Below are 21,136 nucleotides of genomic sequence, written 5' to 3' on the forward strand. Positions count from 1 at the left end.
TAGGAAGAACAAAGGTACTGTCAAAAAAATCCGAAATGGAAAACAATTTGAAACCGAGCCAGAGGTTCACTATGTAGGAGAATGACTTCAAAAAGACTTTAAGAAGTTTGAGTTTGTGTATTTGAAGATGCTTTAGTTTTGATAAAGAAATTCTGCAGAATGCAAGTACACTTTTTAGATTTTAGTTTTTCCTGTAAAGAAAAATCTTGAAACCTATATTTTATCTTCCATTTCTAATCTTTGCCCTTGACAAATTACACATAAAATAAAAAAATTAAAATATCTCATCACTATTTCTCGTTACAATGTGACAAAAGGTGAACAAGTTCTGAGTACAACAACAAATTTAAGGTTCTCTAAGATTAATTAAATTGAGACAAAAAACTAAGAGTAAAATCACAACATGACTTTTAAATGCTGTAATTTTATTAAGATATAATCTGATCCTTTTTCCGTGTTCTCTGATGTTCACAAATAGTGCCAAAAACCTATTGTTTCCCAGATGGAGTTGTTCAACGCCATTATTCCCACAGCACCTAAATGCATCAGCAGTGCAGGTGGCTCAGGGCGTGGCTTTATCAAAGTGAAGAGGGACTTGTTTGCGCATGCGTGAGCTTGAAAAGTGCGTTTTAGAATGATTAGTGGTGGGCAGCGCAGAGGCAGATTATACGGCTCCACACAACTGTTGTTTTAATCCCCTGGAAGAAGAGATTTAGCAAGAAAAACCCCAGCCTTTAAACCCAGCAGCCATATTGTATGGAAAAGCGACGGAAAGACTCTAATTTTCAGAAAAAAAAACTCCGCTCCTCAGAGACCTGCAGGAGTTTTGGGGAGTTTTAAATTTCCTTTCACAGGTTGTTGGGTTTCTGCTGCACAGCTAGCTCTGCAGCTGGCTGAGGAATCCAGGCGCTGGGAATAGTTTTCCAACCAATTTGGTGCAATACTGGTGTTGTCTTTTTGGATTTGAACTGTTATATTACACAACTAATAATGAAGGACCGATTGGAACAGCTGAAAGCGGTGAGTAATGTTTAGGAAATGTGTTTTTGTCCACCTCTTTCATTGTGTAAAACTACATTTTTATTGGGAGAATGTTTAAGTCGTTAGGAGACACTTAATTTAACACGGGAACAAACCTTCTGAGTGAAAGGAAACACATTTTATGATATATCCGGCCACGAGATGACATAACTCATGATAGATGGTAGTAAAATTGTAGCTTATATGTGAATTTAATATTCTGGTGTTGGGTAAAGGAGAAGGATCATTTAAGTCATTGTGTCAAATGTGTTCAACTTGAAATTTAAGATTGGTTGGTGATCGATTGTGATGTTTTAGTTTCTTTTTACCTTAGTACTAAACTTCAAAGTGTGTTTTTTCAGTTATTGCACTGATCAGACTTTTTTTTTCGTCCCAATACCGATTTCTTAAATTCTGATTCCCCCCCCCCCATTTCTGTTTGTTCTTATTTCTGACATTTTTGAATTCCCTTTAGGCCTCAGAACTTTGAACTTTATTGGATTAACTCAAAACGTACACTAAGGTTTGTTACGACGTTTAAAGAGCAGACATTGTGAGTTCTTGGTTTTGACAGGTTTAATGAATGGGGTTATGGAAATTATCTTCAAATTGGAGCTGGCTAGGGGAAAATCTATCTATTCAATAATAGTTAACGCTTTAACACAATTCTATTCAGTTTCAGTGTGCCAGTGACTGCCTGGATGCAATCTTTGTTAAGCTATCAGGACCATACATACTGTTCTAATTCTTTATCACCAATATTATTGGCCAGTTGGATGAACTTCACTTATTTATTCCTACTGCTGATATAGATGTTGGTGGCATAGATGCTAATGCAAAGGGATACTTCTGGGTACATCTTGAGGATAATAAGAAAGTTGAGTTGAAATTGTAGGTTAATCGCAATTAATGTCAACATCACAGTTTTCAACAATAATCTTAATGTCTTGTTCTCCTAAGCTTTCCTGTTCTAAATCAATAAGTAATTGACAATCTTACTCTTGTTTACCTGATTATACTCATCTTTTAGGTGTTATCAGCTAATTAGAGAAGTTTCACTTCAAACCTTTGGAAATATTGACATTCTTTAAGTTTATTTTAAAAACCAATCAATCAGTTTTTAGATAGACATGGTAAGAACTGGATTTGTAGAAGGTCAAATGTATTAGAGAGTTGTTCGAAGTCCTTTTCATAAGATACCAGACATATAGCTGGAGTGACCAAACGTTGGTCACCAAAGTTTTCTTCTCATGTCGTGTGGCTTAAGCCAGTGCGACCCCTCTCCTGCCTGTTTCTGCACATGGACGGCTGAAAGAAGGCACACGTTCTTTTTTTTTTTTCTTTTTTCAATCACAAGATTTGACTAATTCAACTGTTAAGGACAATTTTTGACCAATACAAACACAGACCACGTTGGTGTGTAAACTCCACAGCTCCCTCATTATTGATGTTTAAGATACAGCTTGCAAAATAAATGCTGAAAATCTGCTTAAAAATCAACTTCAGGCTTACTGCTGGAACAAATGCACCAACGTATCGACCTGCTTACAACAGTATTTTATTGTTGTGATAAGTAACAGAATGACAACAATGTGTATTTTTTTATTTTTTTTATTTTTTTGCTCTGATGCTAACTGTGATATAATTAAAACTCCAGTAATCTGAGTTTGATTTCTGGCAGCTGTAGGAATAAATGTTGCTTTTTCTTTGAAACAACAGCAGTTGGATGTTTTGCATTTGTTTTAAGCATGTAAAAACCACAAACTTCTGGTGTTTTTACTCAAGTTTATCATCTAGCGAGAATCTCCTACCCATCCAGGCGGAGCTACCTGCTGCTAAGCAATGAATCAGCAATAAAACTGCCTCCATGGTAAAACAAAAAAAAAAATGTAACCTTTGAAAACACATTCTTGGAAATGAATGGCTAAGTTTTAGATACTTTTACAAGATACTCTAAAAGTCTGTTATCTGCCTTGAGAAGAGAAGAAGTTACTCTGAAGGTGAACGATGTGAACAATGTTGAGTGTTTTTCCCGCTCTTGGTGCTCGTGGAGCTGAGGCCTTGATCCTGTTGTTGTAACCCAATATGAAGTGTGTTGCCATGGCTTCTTAAAACATTTGGCTAAATATTTGCGCTGTTTTAAAGACCGCTGCGCTCCAGAGTGCTTGCCTCTGACACACAGCTGTCCTCATATTGGTGAAAGGAAGTACAGATAGTAGCCTAAGTAGGCCATTCGTGTGTAGGGAAGTTGACGGAAAGTGTGCTTCATGCTTCGGTGAAGCTACATAACCTACACAGACTCGACGTTGTTCTCATATTTACCACCTTTCCATTTATCTTTTCCTCTTATCCGGACTCGGCTCCACCTTGGCTTTCCTCCTTGAGTTTCCTTCCTAATGTTTAACCTGCTGGATGTAATCTAGACTGCATATGTGTCATTCTGCAGCCTTACTTTCATGTAAATGTTTGCCCAAGCTACTGCTAACAATCACCTGACTTTCAGGAAACTTGAAGACGTTTGGGACGAGAAGAAACTGTGGAACATAATTTGCTTTGAGTTATGGCAGCTTTTACGGTGCTTAGTTGGACTTATCCTGGCTTCTTGTGTGGTTTTAACCTCAAATAATTGACTTGGATGTTTCCCTTTGTGTGCTATAACAAAAGGTGGATATGAAAACCAAAACAGCTTTTTGTTGCTTAGTTTTCTGTAAAAGCTAAATATTTTTTCAGCTTTGCGTGCGCAGTAATTCAACACTCTAACTCAACTGCCTGCTGGTTTTGGTTCCCCTCTTGAATCCTAATGAATGGATGAATTGTAGTAGCACTGACATCGTTTCCTCTATTATAGGTTCTTTATGTTCCCTTGTCAGATTGCTAGCCGTTGTCTAACCGACAGCTTCTTATACGTCATAGTTCAGTGAAGAAGTGAAGGAATCGGGTTTGCAGCAGATATATCAGCCATAAACTAATATTATGGCACAATCTAATTAAGTAAAACAGAACTAAGTGAATATCATCCTGTTTAATCCTAAACTACTATAAATGACAAGGGTGATGCACAAAACTACAAATCATTGGAATGAAATGTACAAACATGAATCGGATTCTACCAAAATTTGAAATGAAAGTTTTGTAAAAGTTTTGTTTTGGTTGAAGATGTATCATGGTTTAGTTCCTGAGAAGAAAATATTTTCAGATAAATGACCCAGAAATCCAGATCCTCTTCAATTTTCAGCTCTGCTTGCACAGAAATAAGATTTCATGTTTGCTGCATGCTAAACATTCAACATGATAAAAACCCTCTGAATAAGGTGCTGGCCGTTTCTCAGGATTACAAACTGGTTCCAACATGTTGCCTTCTTTAAAACTGCAGCGATCTTTAGTTTTTAGATGTAGTTAAGCCTCCGCTGTGTTTAAACTGAGAGTATGAGTTCATTTCTGATCTTCAGTAGCACATGAACCCAATGAGTTGTAGGTAAAAAGGTGTGATTGTGACAATGGGAAAACCTTTAGAAAGTAGTCTAAGACCGCCCTGCTCTTTTTCACCTGACTAAATTGAAGGTGTTTGCACGCATTCAGGTCAGTCAAAGACGTTTACCTTTTTAAGCTAAAAGGCAGTTTTTGAGTTTGGCTGAACTGAGATGAGGTGTAATGCAGTTCTGAAGTATTTAATCAACAAACAAATCGATGAGATACTTTAGAAGTGCGTTATTGCTATTGGCTTGTATTGCTAGAACCAGTTGAATCAACAATTAAGTCCCACTGTTTTTCTGACTTGTAACTGGAAAGCGCTAAGCCGAAATGTTATTCCCACTTCAGAGATGTGAAGCGCAGCGCAGCAAAGTGTTAATGACCGAGTCGTTGGTGAGAATCGTTTTAAAGAAGAACTTTAGCCCTGAATTGAATGTAAATGTTTCACTGATGGCCGTCTGTTCTGCTTCGCTTTGTTGTTGCTTTCAAAGAATCGCAGAGCTTTTAATGCACCAATCTGAGGAATCACTACAAGTTCTTCAACAGAAGGCAGGTTTTTGTTTATTGCACCAGTAAAAGTGCATATAAGATAATTTGTTCTCTGTCCATAAATTAGGAACTTTGCTTTGATCTTTTCCATTGAGGAACAAGTTAATTTCCACTGAGCTGTAACTGTCAGCTGTATTATTATGGCTGGATGCCTTTATGGTCCTGACTCAGGCCTTTCTTTATCACAATACCTCCTCTACTCTTTTTTTAGCTTTAGCATCTCAGTCTCCAAAAATAGACCTTTCTAATCAAAAAATGTCTGCACAACTGGCTTATATATGTGCGTGCGTGCGTGCGTGCGTGCGTGCGTGCGTGTGGAACTTTATAAATAATTTCCTGCCAAAGCCAAACAACCTTTTGCGATTACAGTATTGCACATTGTTGATATCTTGGTGGTTGCTGTGACTTGATTGTGCAGTTCTAGTAAAAGTACAATAAATAAAAACAGCAGCTAAGAACAAATTGACTCTGTTGGCTGCTTGGTCCTTTTGGGACGACTTCAGAATTAGAGACAAACTGATCAATTGATTAGAGATCAGAATCTGATAAATATCTCGTTTCGCTCAGATAAACAGCTGTTGCTTTGCACGTTTATATTTAATGGATACATATGTGTAATTTTGTAATTCCTATTCTGCTGGATTCAAAACTACTCAATCGGCCCTTCAGTTTTCTCTTTTGTATATCTTATTGATTAGATATTGAATTATCAGGTGTGAGCTAAAAGAAAACCAGAGATGTTTGGACCAGTAAAGGCCTGATTGGTTCATCTCTATTAAGAACACCTGAAACTGACATGGGATGGGATTAACCGCATTAATTCTGCAGAGTTACTTAAATATCAAAGTTGGTTTTTTTTACAGAAACGTTATAAATTGCTTTATTAAACTTTTCAAATTGTAGCAAGACCCTAAAATTAGCCTTTTTCATTAATTTGCAACATTTATTTTTCTGTTTTCTGCTCCAGATATTAAAATGCATTCAAGCAGGATAGACCTTTTCCCCTATTAATTAAACATTGAAGCAGTAGCTTAAAAAGAGAAGTTTAAAGCTATAAAGACCCGATTAATCCAGACTTTCTTTGACAAAAACAAACTTTGTCCATTAAAAATAAATCTTTCTTCAACTGTGGGATTGGCAGCTTTTAATTGATAATCTTCTCCAGGTTTACAGGTGGAAGCATTTGACTCATTTTTGTTTTCTTTTTAAGATAATTAAGCAGCTAACCCTCCTTCACTTTTACGGTAAAACTGTGGTGATGGACGGGTAGCGCCACAGCCCAGGAGAAAAAATGTGAATGATGGAGCTTAGTCAGCTTCCCCTTTAAGAGAGCCACTGATTTCTGAGGCTAAGGATCACTGTGTTTGCTTAAATGTAAAACCTTTAAGCAAACCTTTTCAGGCATCGCCTTGTTAAGAGGGAATTATGCAACATGACATATGGACACTTTGTGAGCGTAATGATGTTTTGCATTGAAGGAACAAACCAACCTTCCCACTTCCATGTGCGTTTGTGTTTTGTGCCCCTTTTTTAAGCTTTATGTCCACTTCACTCTCATGATTATGCGATGTTCAGTAGGAGATTATTGTTTCTTGGTTTAGATCAAAATCTCATTTGCTCCAGCGTGACTCGCTGTATCTGTATTTCAGCTCACAGGTCTTCTGTCAGTGTGGTTTTTATGTTTTATCTTTTATAAAAGAAAAAAAAAAGGTTTCAAGCACTTTAATATGTTGTTCAGAAAAGAAACCATCATTTGACATTATCTGATCTAAAATTGATCTTAGTTTATGAGCGTTCAAGGCGGTTCAGTGTCTGTTCTGACTGCAGAAGCTAATTCATTATGCGAGCCTGCGACAGAAAGTCTCCGTCTGACCCGGATAACTCCTCTTCCTCTGATTGTTCCTGCCGGTTTCTGAGGTGATCCTGCACAGAAAGCGTCCAGCTGCGTCTTTGTGGCCCACCGCTGCAGGGCGTGTTGCACAGATCGACCTCCTTTTCCTCCCGTTTCTGCTGAACTGGCCTGTGGAAGGAAGTGAGCTCGTCGTTATCTCATCGCTGCAGAAGCACTGTGTGTCAGAGAGGCTGTAATGTGTGAGGCCAAACTTCGCTTTTGATGGAAAATCACATGACCTGAGTCACCGACAATAAGAACTATATCAATACATGTTCAGGGAATTCTCTTCACAACTAATAGTCAGTTATGACGGAGTGAAACAAATAGTCCAGAAAAACATTTGCAATTCAAATTTTGAAGGCTTGCGTAGGTTAAAGTGAAACTTTGGATGAAGTGCTGGGGAAAAAAGAGGGCAGGTTTTTGAACTGGTGGGAGGAAAAAGCTGCACTCCAGTTCGAAAATTAGTCCAAGTCATAATCAAATTAGGGGAGATGTAAGTATAAATACTTAAATTACAGGTAAATGTTATTCTGTGAGTAAAACATGACAACTTTTGTTCTGTGCTTAACTCTCTGTCTAAATGCTTCCCTGCAAAGGTTTTCATACTCCATTTTTAGTTTCACTGTATTTTATGGGCATTTTATTTCATAGACCAACGTAAAATGTTGCATAATTGTAAAGTGGAAGAAGTTTTTACAAGTCAAATCTGAAAAGTGTGGCAAGAATTGATAGTAGGCACAGTCACATGAGACTCCTTATGGGTGTTTTTTTGCCATCCTTAAGTCAGATTTGTGAGGAACATGATTGTTCATTGTGGCACTAGATTTTATATAGGGCTATTGGCAAAAATAATGCATAAATATAAATGCATGCAAACGCTTCAGATTTTCGCTTTTAATAGAGAATTTTGTAAATCATGTCATTTTCTCTCAACTTAATCTACTTTGTGTTCCGGAAATACAATTAATTCAGGTTTATGGCGTTAACTTGGAAAAATGTAAACACTTCAAATGGCATGTGTTCACTCAGTTTGTTTGGATGATATGATTGCAGGGAAACCAACAGCTGTGACGCCCGACTTTTTCCGCACTTTGACTTTGACCTGGCCCCACACACACACACCTGACTGTCACACCTGAAGAGTTTGGACCTGGTTACACATTACTCACACAACCTGACTCGCATAAAGATCACCAGCCAATTGCATCGCGTGGGTGTCATTAAAACGCTGTTTGATTGAAAAAGTCGAAGTGATTAAAAAGGAATAAACAAATTAACTGGTAGAATTTCTTTCCTTTAACTCGACGCTGTCAAACGTTTACTCTTTAATTTTGGTTTTTAACGCCGGCTGGAGACAGGTGGAGTTCCTGCAGGCATGCAAACATCCGACTGCACCTCACTGTGTTTGCCATCTTATCCCAGTGACGTTATTTGTTATTTATATACTTTAGAAGTAAAGCTGTCTAATAAATATATTGGGTGTGGTCTGGTTAGGGTGAGCAGTATCCCAGCTTGATGTGTCATGCTGCCAAACAAGGAAGTGGTTTTATTGGTATGCTGTGGTCTTTAGCTGGGAGATGAGGGACTAAAACCTTCCTTTGTGCTCCAGATTTTCCACCAGATCTGAATAATGCCATGGAGTGTCTCTGAGTAAAACATTGGCTCACATTTGTCATGGCGAAAATGTATTTAACTTATTTAAATAAATGAAATGTACATGATTGAACTTGTAAATGCACGTATGGCAAATGTTTAAGTTAAATACAGATGTTTGGTTTTTTTTATTTAGTTTTATTAACATTTTCTTGGTAGATCAGAACATTAACTTTATGACATTTGTAATTATATCACGCCTCCTACCCCACTCACACAAACGCACGCACACACACGCATAACAAAATAAAGCAATATATAACCGGTAAAAGTTATATGTAAAACCAAGAAAAAGTTCTTTACAGAGATGTATTGTTTTCCATTAAACACACTGGAACTTGACACACACAATTGAACCAAATATATATATTTTTTACAGCTTAGAAAATGACAAATAACCTTTTCCAGTCTGGTAAAGGACTCTAACTTTTGCAAGCTACATTTATGCATTTAAAGTCAGGTGTTTACATACTGTAAATTACCTTTTGTATTTGGTAGATCTGTCTTTTAAACTGACTTGGGTCTCCCATTTTTGGGCCTCCTCTCCCTGAATTTCACTGGATTCATTTCACATTTTATCATGACACACTTTTGTGTTTGGGGAGATATGCAAATTTCACACCAAAACATGTTCATCTCTGGGAGACGGATCCGGGTCGTTCCTGAATGGTGCGATCGCTGGACATTTCGATAATAGGATTTTTGTTTGACCTGATGATTGTGGCAAATTCTGGCATTTGGATTGTAAAAAAAAAAAACTTTGAAATCCTAACTTATGGAAAGTTTGAACTGAATTATTACCAAACAGTGTTGGAAGAAAGGTTATTTTTATACTGCGTTTGTAAGTATCTGGTTTACCTGGAAGTAGGTGTCGCACATGGAGGTTAATTTGACTTCTAAACAGCAGTTCAGAGGAAGTTGATCAACCATGTTGGTTAATTCCTGGAACATCTTCAACCTGATCATGTCCATGTGGTTTAAAGACTCTCCCTGCCACGCATTGTTGGAATTTTTTACAGCCTAAAACTGAATTAAAAAAAAAAGATTTGAAACTGGAAAACAATTTTTGAAACTGAAAAAAGATTTGAAATGGAGGGGGAAAATACATTTCCAACTCCCATTGGTTCTTAACGCAACAGCTGGGAATATTTTGTCCATATCATGTGGAATTTTAAACTGGAAAAAAAAAAAAAATCCCTCAAATTTGGAAAGATGTTTTGACCTTTTGTTGTTGTTGTTTCAAATCCCTTTCCAGTTTCAGTCTCAAAATGACTTTTCAGTTTCAAATCATTTTTCATCTTTAAGCGTTTTTTTTTTTTTCTTAAACAGATCTTTGGCCCCAATTTAGCTCTATAAGCTTTTGTTGTATGTAATTGTTGAATTAAAGGTTAACAGAGTAAAGTTTGAAAGTGGTATGTTTTGACCTAGAAGGAGACTGGACTTAAGAAGCATCCGACACTGACCTCTTCGTTGCACGTCTAGTTTTGATTCGTGACATGAAGAATAACTACACTGGATGCTGCAGTGCAGCCAACACTGACAGCTCAGTAAACAGAAAATCTACTTTTTGCCATCTTCTTCCATTTAGTACAGTGTTTTCACAACTAAATGGTACAATATAGGCAAATATAAAGAATAATGTTGTTAATCAGCTGGCTATTAGTTTAATAGCCTCATTTACTGTGTCTATAAACTTGTCTGACAAGCTAAAACAAATCAGTAAACTGATGCAAAGTGAAGTTATATGTATATAACTTGTATATAATGTATATAATGCAATGTATATAACATTGGTTAAATGTGTCATAAGTGTTTTTATGAAAAGCCAAACTATTTCTACTTTGTTTTTATTCTTGCATGCTGCAGCACTTTATCTTTATCCATTATCTTATCCATTATCTTGCCCATCAAAGTTACTGGACATTGTGTATTGACTGTTCTTGTCAATATAACTAATCAGACGTTGACTTGCTGTGTAGATTAACCAATCAGAAGTTAGCATTGGTTTAAAGAGTCTAGCTGATTATTTTATTTTGCGAGTTTTGGAACAGGAATCATTTAATACTTGTATGCAGAAATAATTATATTTGATGGATTTCACATTTAAATATTTGGATGTGTATTTACTATTACTCTAACATTAAAATGGGTATAAATATAGTTATTTAGACATTTTTTGTTTTCCAGTATTTTGATAATGCCACAAGTAAAAAAAAAAAAAAGTTAATTATATAGTGACAATTTAAGAACTAGATATATCTTTGTTTTTGTGTCTGTTTTGTTTTTTAAATTTGATTTCTCAGTAATTTGAACAAAAAAAATCTACTTGTGATTTGTTGAGTAGTAGATTATTTTAACTATCCAGTACTCTAATCTGACAGTATGTTTTTTTTTTTTTTTCTTCGTCTTATTCTTGGCAGCCATGAATGTTGTTCAATCATTTCCAAAATAAACCATCAGTTAAAATTTCAGGTTTATGGTTTTAATCTATTAACTTCCAGTTTTTTTTTTCCCAATTTAAAATGGTATCTTAAATCACAAAAAGACATTTTAGTTGTTTTTAAGCTAAAAGGCTCAACAACTATAAACAGCTTTATTTGTTTTCAAATGTTAGACTTGTGATCAAGATGATGAGGAGGTGGAGATCGCTGTGGACAACGCAGCCTTCATGGACGAGTTCTTCTCTCAGGTCAGGTTTTACGCTCTCGGTTGTTGTCGTGCAGGGACCTAACCTCTCATACATATTTTTTTAAATTTTGTTAATTGTGACTCGTCTGTTTGCAGATTGAAGACATCAGGAACAGTATTGATAAAATTGACGAGAACGTGGCTGAAGTCAGAAAGCTTTACTCGGTCATCCTCTCGGCTCCCACGTCGGATCAGAGTGAGACATCTCACCTTTCACTGATTTACTGTATTTGTCTGCCCTGTTTTTTTTTTGTTTGTTTGTTTTTTTATACAAGCTGTTTGAACCTGGTTCACAAAAATAAGGTTACTGTAGTTTTTTTTCCGATTTGTGGTTTTTGTTCTGAATTGAACTCTGTTACAATCTGAGCAGAAGGTGACAGAATATGGAATATTTCAGAAAATATCAAGCATTTTCATTTTCTCTGCATACATAATCTTTAAAAAAAAAAACTTCATTTCTATCTGAACAGCCCTGGTTTAAGACTAATTTTTTTCTTCTCTTCAGAAACGCAGGATGACTTGGAATCAATCACCAATGACATAAAGAAGATGGCCAACAATGCAAGAAACAAACTCAAGAGTAAGTCTGGCAGTGACAATCACACTTTCTCTCGTCACAATGAGTCAAACCTTTCCTGATTTTTATCCAAAATGTTGGATGACGTGTTTATGACGTGAATTTGAACGTTGCTTTTTTTTCCAGCCATTGAGAGAAATCTGGAGTCGGAGCAGCAGCAGGAGAGGGTGTCGGCTGATATGCGGATACGTAAATCGCAGGTAAATTGTGCACAGGATGAAGAATTTTCAGACTTAAAATAGTTACTTATAAAGCTTTTAAATAGGGCTTTTTAATTTCAAATTAAATTGTTTCATAGGGTTTAGTTTAGTCAAATATTCCAGCATATAAAGGTAGACTCCCACCCCCTGAAAAGTAAACAATGTGCAGCTGTTTCCAGGATGTTGAGAAAGGTTTGTGATCATAATTTGCATCTATTCTGTCCTCCCAGCATGCAGTGCTGTCCAGGAAGTTTGTTGAGGTCATGACAAAGTATAATGAAGCGCAGGTGGACTTCCGGGAGAGGAGTAAAGGACGTATCCAGAGACAACTTGAGATAAGTAAGTTGCACCTAGATGCGCAGAAAAAAAGTGTAGAATAATCCCATAATAATCTGTGTTTTTCACTTTGCTCTGTCCAGCTGGACAAGCGAAGACGGACGAAGAGCTGGAGGAGATGTTGGAAAGTGGAAATGCTGCCGTTTTCACTGCTGGGGTGAGTGTGTCTTGTGTGTAAATGAGCAATTATGGCCACTGTTTTAACACCTTTCTATTGTCATGTGATTAAACTGCAAATAAAATTGGTTTTGCAGTTTAAAAAAAAAAGCCAATTATTTGCTAATTTTTAGGTTTCTGATGTTTGGATAAAAGGAACTTTGTCTTTCTTGTTCAGATTCTAGAAAATATTTTCTATTCAAAATATCTTCATTTAAGAGATCATAATGCCGAGCTGGATGATGTTTTACATATTTAATAACCACATCGTAAAGATTCGAGAAAAGGAGTCATGCTGGTTTATGACGTCTCAGCAAACAGATGAAACAGCGGTTTCTAGGGAGGCTTCTAGAAGGAAACGGAGTGACCGGGAACACCGAATCACGCAGCTTCGACTGCATGTGTCACTGATAAAATGAGAACATGTTGCACTTCAGCTTCTGTTCAAGCTTTTTGATAAAGAGGAGCTTGTTTTCGGCTCGACTGAGGAGGAATTTCTTGTTCAAGGACACAGAGTTCAGTTTAGGCTTCCCTGATGTGCAAAGACTGGGACAAACCACACCTAAATTATTCCTATATCTTATTCCTATAATGTAAATGCACACCTGAGGTTCTCAGTAATTCATATGAAACCGTCAAACAATTGCAATAAAAACAATAACTGGGAAATTACAGGAACGTTTTAGGATCTTAAAAAGCAACACAAGAACTGTTATGCTTATCAATTTAAAACATTTGGAAATTTATTTTGATATTGACATTCAAGAAAAAAAAAAAACTTGGATTCACACTTGATGACTAGATGTTGATGTTTTATTTGCTGTCTGTTTTGAGCCTGCGTGGTAACAGTGAACTGCTCGTCTTTGCAGATTGTGGACTCTGGGATCTCAAAACAGGCTCTGAGTGAGATTGAATCCAGGCATAAAGACATCGTCCGTCTGGAAAGTAGCATCAAAGAGCTGCACGACATGTTTGTAGACATCGCCATGCTGGTGGAGAGCCAGGTACTCTCCTCTGGATATCACCTTCTTGTCGTTTCATTCAAATCCATCCATCCGTTCTTTCAGCTCATCTTTACCGTGTCTTAGGAATCAGTCATGTCTGTCTCTGTGTTTTTCTCTTTCTTCCTCTGCTGTTCTATGACTGTCGTTCTGCATCCGTCTGTCTGTCTTTTTTCCAGCTCCATGCTTTTCTTACACCTGTCCTCCGCCACCACCGCCTTCATCTCATTCCCTCCATGGAACCTTAATACATGTAGTAAGATATGAACCAAGCATCATTCACACCTATTTCATCACAGACAAGGTTTTAAGACATTTAGCAACTATCATAATTAAACTACTAGAGTATGACCAACTGTTTTGTGCTGCTTACACCGCCATGCTTTCTGAGGGAAATGGTTGTTTGAGGTAAGCACTCTTTGTGTTGCTTCTGTTTTTTCCCCTTTTATTTATGTTCACTTTTGGAATTTGAAAAGATTTTGCTCTCGAATAAATAAATAGCCGACATTACCACTTGCTTCTAAAGGGATATGAACTTAAAATCCCCAATAAATACTTTGAATGACTTCAGTTTCAATTAAATTTCAAATAGTACTATGCAGTCCCCTTAATTTGATGCGTTTCCTTTAGAAAAAGCCGTTTAAAGAAACCAGTAAGCTGCATTGAGTCACTTGCTTTGCAGCAAACCGCCCCTCCTGAGCCAACATGTAGCGACGGAGGACGGTTGATTGCGTAACATCATTCATTTGGCATGCATGTGGTAACAGTGAAAATGAAAGACTCTTTAGATGCCATCACTACCACATTCAGATCCATCCACCTCAGTATTACTTCCTGATTTTTTTTTTCTATGCAGATTGGCAATCAGATGAGTAGGAATGTAGCTTATGAAACTGGTGTGTAATCACACTTTACAAAGTTAGAATGTTTTTTTTTTTCTAAAAGTAGCAGAGAGCATAATGCATAATAAATACAACAGTAATATTTATTTTGCTTGTATTTTATTGACATATTAATTCTAAGCAGCACATGCACAATTTGATCTTCATAACATTGAGCTCTTTTTTTGTCATCTAAATAAAAGACAAGGTTGTGAATTAACCTTGTCTCAATGACATGATGCACTTAGAAAATGTTTAATCACCACCTTTTGCTGCAAAAGGTGGTGATTTTACTTTTGGAAGCTCTCATTGTTTGCTATAAATTGAATTGGAAAAAAAAGAATTACCTGATTTCAATCTGCAGTGCATCACTAAAGATCCATCCAACGCATTAATTATACCTTTCAAGTTATAAGTAATCGTTTTCATAAAAGGAATAAATTCGTTGGAGTTAATGAGCTCGATCCGCCTCGCACTGAGGCAGTTATTTGTACGAGTATAATGAGTTTTACAGGCTTTTATCTGCCATGATGTCGGTTATTTTTAAATCCTGATGCTTCCTGCAGAAATTCAATCTTTAACAGAAATGTTTTTTTTTTTTGCTGTTCTCTTCACAACAGCAGTGTTTAAAAACTCTTTGCCTCTCTCTGTGCTTGTGCTTGTGCATGCACACACACATACCTGCTGCCAGTTTTGAGCAAGCTCTTCATCGGTGGCAACATGTTTTAGCTCGCTCTTCAAGAGGAGATGTTTCAGGTTTGAGATTAGACTGCTGTCGATTTCAGCTGTAGTCTTTCACATCTGTATTTGGGCATATGCAGCATGATCTTGCTTTGCAGAACTCTAAAAACATTTTGATCTTTCATCACAAAAAAAGAACAAAAAAAAAGAACAAAAAAAAACTGAAGCCTCACAGTTTGCAAAACACAGACGTGTCAATGCCAAAACTTGTGACCACACGTTTGCTTGATAGATATTAAAATGCATGTTCCTGTGTTTTTTTGTTTTTGTTTTGTTTTTCTCAGGGGGAAATAGTAGACAACATAGAGCAGAATGTATCCCAGTCGGTGGATCACATTATTCAAGCGAAGGAGCAGACCAAAAAAGCCGTAAGGTACCAGACCAAGGCCCGCAAGGTAAAAAAGTGTTTTGCAATGTATCGCACAAATATGACCTCTTCCTGTTGCTGCTTCTTTTTTTTTTTTTTTTAAATTTCAGTCACTCTGGCACTTTTGCCCAGTTTAGCACATTTCATCCGCTTTGCATGCTCTGCATATCGCTCTTCTAATTGCCTCACTGCCATTACCACTCACACACAACCGTTAGAATAATGTGTAAGCTCTCTGCATGCTTCCTCCTCTCTGCCGTCACTCGTTTCCGTCTGCTGCCGCCTCCGGCTGCGTGCCCGTCAGGGCGGGATGATTGACAGGATTGAGAGCAACATGGACCAGTCGGTGGGCTTTGTGGAGAGAGCTGTTGCAGATACTAAGAAAGCTGCCAAGTTCCAGCAAGAGGCTCGCCGTGTGAGTGGCTGTGGTCAAGAACTGCAACTCCGGCTTCCTAAAAGCACCCGAAACATTTGAGCTTATTAACGAGAGGCGTCGACTTGTTAAAAAACGTCAAATAAAAGCATTCGATCTCCACGAGCATCAAAGTAAAATAGTATATTTCAAATCTGCATCAAAACGTCATGGTAACCGGTTTCTGGCCCTCATATCTAGCAAACTTTACTGTCAGCAAGAAGATATTTTAAGTTTTTAAGGTGTATTTTATGTTTATTTGCAAAACTAGAGATTGAATTAAAAGTGCACCCATTGCATGTGAAACATAAATTTTCCTTAATCAAGTTATCTTCATATTGAAATCGAGCTGCAGCTGCATAAAAATATTTTTGTCTAGTTTATTTATCAGTTTTTTCTTATAATAAAACTGCATTAGATTAGCATGCTGTTTATTTCAGTCGTATACCAACGTTAATGAGCAGCACAACTAAACCTAGAAGCTCTGACTGAAAAAATCAGTTTGATGTAGTTTAGTTTTACTAGTGTTGAACCTTTATTTCTTTTTAAATTAAACAGTTTTCTACAGTTGCTAAAATCATACATCAATTTCCACAAATAAACTATTTTCCAAATTGTCAGCCATTTATTTCTGTTCATTAATAAAACAACTCATTTCAATCAGTAGAGGCATCTTAAAAAAATAAGTGTATCGACTTTTCAAACACCAGTTAAATCTGATATGATTCCCAGACTAAAGCAAATATAGATGATTAAGAAATTAAGTTAGTACCACTAAACTACAAGAAACTGCCTGTTGACTAAACGAACACCTCAGTGCTTTTGGGAAGCCACATTAATTTCATGAGTGAGATCTGTGACGACCCCTGACCCTCCTCTGTGATTTATTACCAACTCTGTGGATCCCTGTGATAAAACCGCTGCTGTGACCCGTCCTCCACCCATGACCAGAACCAAGACGATCCTCCTCCCACCCACTGAAACACACACTGCCACTCACACACACACTGCCACTCACACACACTGCTTGGTTTCTCTTTTCTCTTTTTCCCGCCTTTTCGTTTTTAACCTTGCTGATGTTTTTGAATGTGACTAAAGTGCTTGTCTGTTGATGCTGAAGATATTGTTTGCTTTTACCAGCACAAGCATTCGTGTAGGTGAAAATAACTGTTCAGATTTTTTTTTTTTTTCGCAACTTCCAGCTACGTGGCGATTTGTCTGCTTTTTTTTGTTTGTTTTTAAGTAATTTTCCAACTGAGATTTGGATCTGATCAGAATGTGTGTACTTGGTTATTCCCAACAGAAAACTGTGATTATAGTGGTTGTTGTGGTGATCTTACTGGCATTGCTAGCTCTCATAATTGGGCTGGCAGTGGGATTGAAAAAATGAGGAACTGTTTGACTAAAAGAAGAGATGTTGGTGAGTAATTTTGGAGAAAATCTTCAGTGTAGTGCTGTAACAAGTGGGAATGAAGCATGCTTTGGCAAAGCGGTTTCTTTTAGACTTGAATGAGTGTGTTTTCCGTCTGTCCTGGGAGCTCATTTGTTGTGTGTGTGTGTGTGTGTGTGTGTGTGTGTGTGTGTGTGTTGGCATTTCTGGACTCTGTCAAATAACTTGGTGTTAGTGGTGAGTTGGTTTGATCTGCGGGGGATTTAAACGCTCCTGCTCTCTGTCACTAACTCTCCCGTCGTCGTGTCTCTGTCTCTCCCCTTCTGTAGAAGATGATCTTCATCGGTGTGTGCTGTGCTGTGGTTGTAGTCGTCATCCTCATTATCATCCTCACTCAGACACTATGATAGGACCGCCGGACCCCTACCATCGCCGTCATGTGTTTTCTTCACCCAGATCGTCCATTTTGTTTCATCATCTGCTCAAAAAACAACAAAAAAACAACTGATGCAAATTCCTGTGTATGGATCAGTGCTGCTGGTGTTTAAAAAAAAAAAGGGGAAGATGATCTTTTGCGACTTCTTCAGTTCCGGACAATCTACGGATGCTCTGATGAGGAAATGAGAACTGAAATGCGGCTCAGTACCTGCTTACACCTCTGTGGAAGCAACAAAAAGGGAACTGGGAAAATAACTGACTGTTTCCTCATCACTCCTCCATCTCCGAACAACTCATTGTTTTTAACATTTGATGCCAAAATGGCACCCCTGTGTGTGTTTGTCCTAAGCTCTTCTTTAAACCATGCAGGAGCAAACACACACACGCACATACAAACCCCAGATCCACTCTTCTTGCCTTAATGAGCCTTGACACATATTACTACTTTAAAAGCTACTGAATGTTTGCTCCTCCAGGTTATGGTTGTTTTTAGAGAGTTCCAGCACTTTCACTGTTAAAAATATTGAATTAAGCTACGGTTTACGTAATTATGTTGTAAATAATAGAAGTCATGTTTGTGCACTGTTGACAGTCTTGTAAGAAAATGTTCCTTTTTCAGATATGAAGGACGACATATTTCAGCAACATTTGAAAGAAAAGGGCAACAAGTTATCCATTGTCTTGAGACGGTGCCTTAAATTTAATCTTGGCAGATAGAGTGTAATAGAAACTGTTAATGTGCTACCAAAGAGTTTGCAGAGACTGGAATTAACACTAGTAAATATTTTTTTTGATTTAACAAGTTTTTACATATAAAAGGGACAACTAAATCATGAGGAAAGTAACAACTCCTTTTAGGTGTATTAAGTGATTGTTTCCACCGTAAACGTACGGCTAAGCTACCAGTTTATGAAGTGTATCCATTCATTTTCCTCTTAGAATGATGTGCAGAGCCATTTTTTCTTCATGTTTATAAAATTATTTTGTCACCAGATAATTTACAAAACACTTTGATGATCATTTTTATTTATATATGCATGAATTGAAATGAAAAGGTAACATCATGGAGCTTCTATTTTAATTTAAAATATTGTATAATGCGGTGAACTTCATAAGCTGGTAGTTAAGTTGAATGTTTATTGGTCACCATTATTTTTCTCTGTAGATAATATTCCAGACTGACAGTTTACAAAACATTACATTGGCTTTAGGACTTACAGTAAAGAAGGTGGTTGTGTGCATATGAAGGCGAGATGTCATTTCAGTCAGTCAACAGGAGCCAAAGCATTTTTTTTTTTTACAAGATTCTGTGTCTTTACACTTTCAGGAAATACTTGAAATCAGCGTCCAGCATGATTTTTTTGTGGCCATGCAGGTCACCGAAGGAAGAGCGGGGAAAATTAAAGCTTGTTGCACATTTCTTATGTCAAATATTTCAAAAGAATTAAAGATTTGTTAGTTTTTTTTCTTAAGTCTGACTGTTTGTGCTGCTGTTTCTGAGTCTCAACCTAAAATATACAATGAGTAGTCAGACATATATTGGGATTTCATATAAGAATTCAAGTCAAAGTAAAACATATTTGTAAAATTAAAGCAAAATAGTGCATGATTAAAAAAAACAACAAAACCCTGGAAACTATGATTTGCATTTATTTTCAACCTCCCAGAATCAACACAGTAAGTATTTGAAGGTATGTTTCTACCAGCTTTGCACATCTACAGACTCTAATTTTTGTTCATTCTTTACAAAATATATCAACCTTGTTTGGATTTAGGTCTTGGCTTTGACAAGGCCAGTCTGACACAGATATGCTCTGATCAAAACCACTTCCCTTGTAGCTGTGGCTCGGTGTTTAGAGTAGATTTCCTGCTGGTAGGAGAAGCTCCGCTCCAGTTTCAAATCTTTTGCAGCATCTAACTTTATATTTTATAACCTCCATCTTTCCATGAACTTTGAACAGCTTCTGATAATTGTTGATGCCACCAATCTTAATCACCACGCAGTTTTGACCAAAAGTTTGGCCTTTCTTCCACATTTTACATCACCCTTAAAGTTTCAGTATTCCTAGACTGTCAGTTAAACTCTGTGGCTATTTTGTGGAAAGTTTGCACTTGTGCTATTCTTATAATTTATTTAATGATGGATTGTGCAATGCTGTCGGCCTTCATATTACACACAGGTGACCTCTGTTGGTTTATTCGAGAAGGCAACTGGTTGCAGTTTTTTAAGGGCTTAAGACTTTTGTTTTGTAAAAAAATAAAGTATACTCTTCGTTTGCATTTGTGCACCACTCTGTGTTGATTCACCACGTGAAATCCCAATAAATTGCACTGAAGCTTGTTGATAAAATTTTGAAACGCTAACAGGACGTGAATACTTCTGCAAGCCACTGTAGCTGCATGTGAATAGTTTTGATGACTGTGTTGTGGAGAAGATGTGTGAAAGTGTTTTCTCTTGACCGCTGTGTTAAAGTACAGTTTTCAAAGACTTGATATGCGGAAGTGAAGGTAAGTTGCATCACCTATCTTCTATAGCATACAGATACACACATCGTAATCTGGCCCTTTCTTCCCCTTTGCTGCATCATTTCCTCTAACCAACTCCCCTAGATATGCAAACACTTGTATTTTGTTTCTTCTTTAACTTTCTTGTGTGTATTGTAACTCTCCAGAAAAAGATGATGATTACATTGTGCTGTGCCATCATTGGGATCGTTGGGTTCTCCTATCTCTACAGTTTCTTCTCATAAAAGATTTTGTGCAGGTGAAACATCAGTCTGTGATCATTTTTACTATTTACATGGTGCTTTGAATGTTTGACCACTCTTCTTCTGTCTTTGTGTTCTTCCTAGGAATAGAGATCTCCAGGAGAAAACCTTTTTTTTTCCTGTGGTTCTTACCCAGTTTCTGTCATTTAAATTTGTAGATTAAATTTAAGCCACTCTCAAATAAAAAAAAGAAAAATAACCACTGCTTTCTTACCCTTTCTCCCTTCCCCTCTGAGTCTCAATTGAATATCTGTTCTTGCTGTATAAAGTGTTTGAAAACGTGTTATAAATGTGTGGATTTTTCTCAGTCTGCCTCCACTTAGACAGATGGCTCAACATGTGACTGTTAATCTTCACGCATCACTCTGTTCAGCTTTAGTCCAGCGCCTCCTGGTGGTTCTCTGAACAAATAACCATTGTGAACATTGTATTTATGAAGAAGTGACTGGGAATGTCATCTAAACTTTACAAAATTTTGGGTTTTCTCTGCCTACACTATAAAATGTTTGAAGCAGATCTGCGTTATTATATCATTTGTGTGTTATAAATGTGATTTTTGTGTGTATGAGTCCATGCTGCTTAAAAAAGCTTGTT

The 21,136-nt window shown here is 37.0% G+C and overlaps 1 protein-coding gene across 7 annotated transcripts; it reads left to right on the forward strand.

Annotated features, from left to right (window-relative positions):
- Positions 1-599: 599 nt before the first annotated feature.
- On the forward strand, positions 600-20,732 carry LOC103147491 (syntaxin-3-like). 7 transcript variants are annotated; one of them, XM_007565867.2, is made up of 11 exons: positions 600-1,020; positions 11,202-11,276; positions 11,372-11,471; positions 11,781-11,855; positions 11,979-12,052; positions 12,283-12,391; positions 12,472-12,545; positions 13,414-13,548; positions 15,839-15,949; positions 20,447-20,538; positions 20,627-20,732. In XM_007565867.2, the coding sequence occupies exons 1-10, from the start codon at positions 991-993 to the stop codon at positions 20,522-20,524; spliced, it is 861 nt and encodes a 286-aa protein (XP_007565929.1). In that variant the 5' UTR covers positions 600-990; the 3' UTR covers positions 20,525-20,538; positions 20,627-20,732. The 7 variants fall into 7 exon arrangements, 5 of the variants coding, with proteins under 5 accessions (XP_007565929.1, XP_016533963.1, XP_007565927.1 ...); XM_007565865.2 differs by lacking the exons at positions 15,839-15,949; positions 20,447-20,538; positions 20,627-20,732 and adding exons at positions 15,452-15,562; positions 17,250-17,366; positions 17,666-17,756 and having other exon boundaries at positions 602-1,020; XR_001663910.1 differs by lacking the exons at positions 15,839-15,949; positions 20,447-20,538; positions 20,627-20,732 and adding exons at positions 13,725-13,953; positions 15,452-15,532 and having other exon boundaries at positions 601-1,020.
- The last annotated feature ends 404 nt before the right edge of the window (positions 20,733-21,136 follow it).

Source organism: Poecilia formosa, unplaced genomic scaffold (assembly GCF_000485575.1).
Source record: "Poecilia formosa unplaced genomic scaffold, Poecilia_formosa-5.1.2 Scaffold183, whole genome shotgun sequence".
NCBI lineage: Eukaryota > Metazoa > Chordata > Actinopteri > Cyprinodontiformes > Poeciliidae > Poecilia > Poecilia formosa.

Excerpts from the sequence above, each read along its gene's own strand:
- LOC103147491 (XM_016678476.1), top strand. The coding sequence starts at position 991 with ATGAAGGACCGATTGGAACAGCTGAAAGCG. Across the intron at positions 12,053-12,282 it reads TGCGGATACGTAAATCGCAG|CATGCAGTGCTGTCCAGGAA; the intron begins GTAAATTGTGCA and ends CTGTCCTCCCAG. Across the intron at positions 12,546-13,413 it reads CTGCCGTTTTCACTGCTGGG|ATTGTGGACTCTGGGATCTC; the intron begins GTGAGTGTGTCT and ends TCGTCTTTGCAG.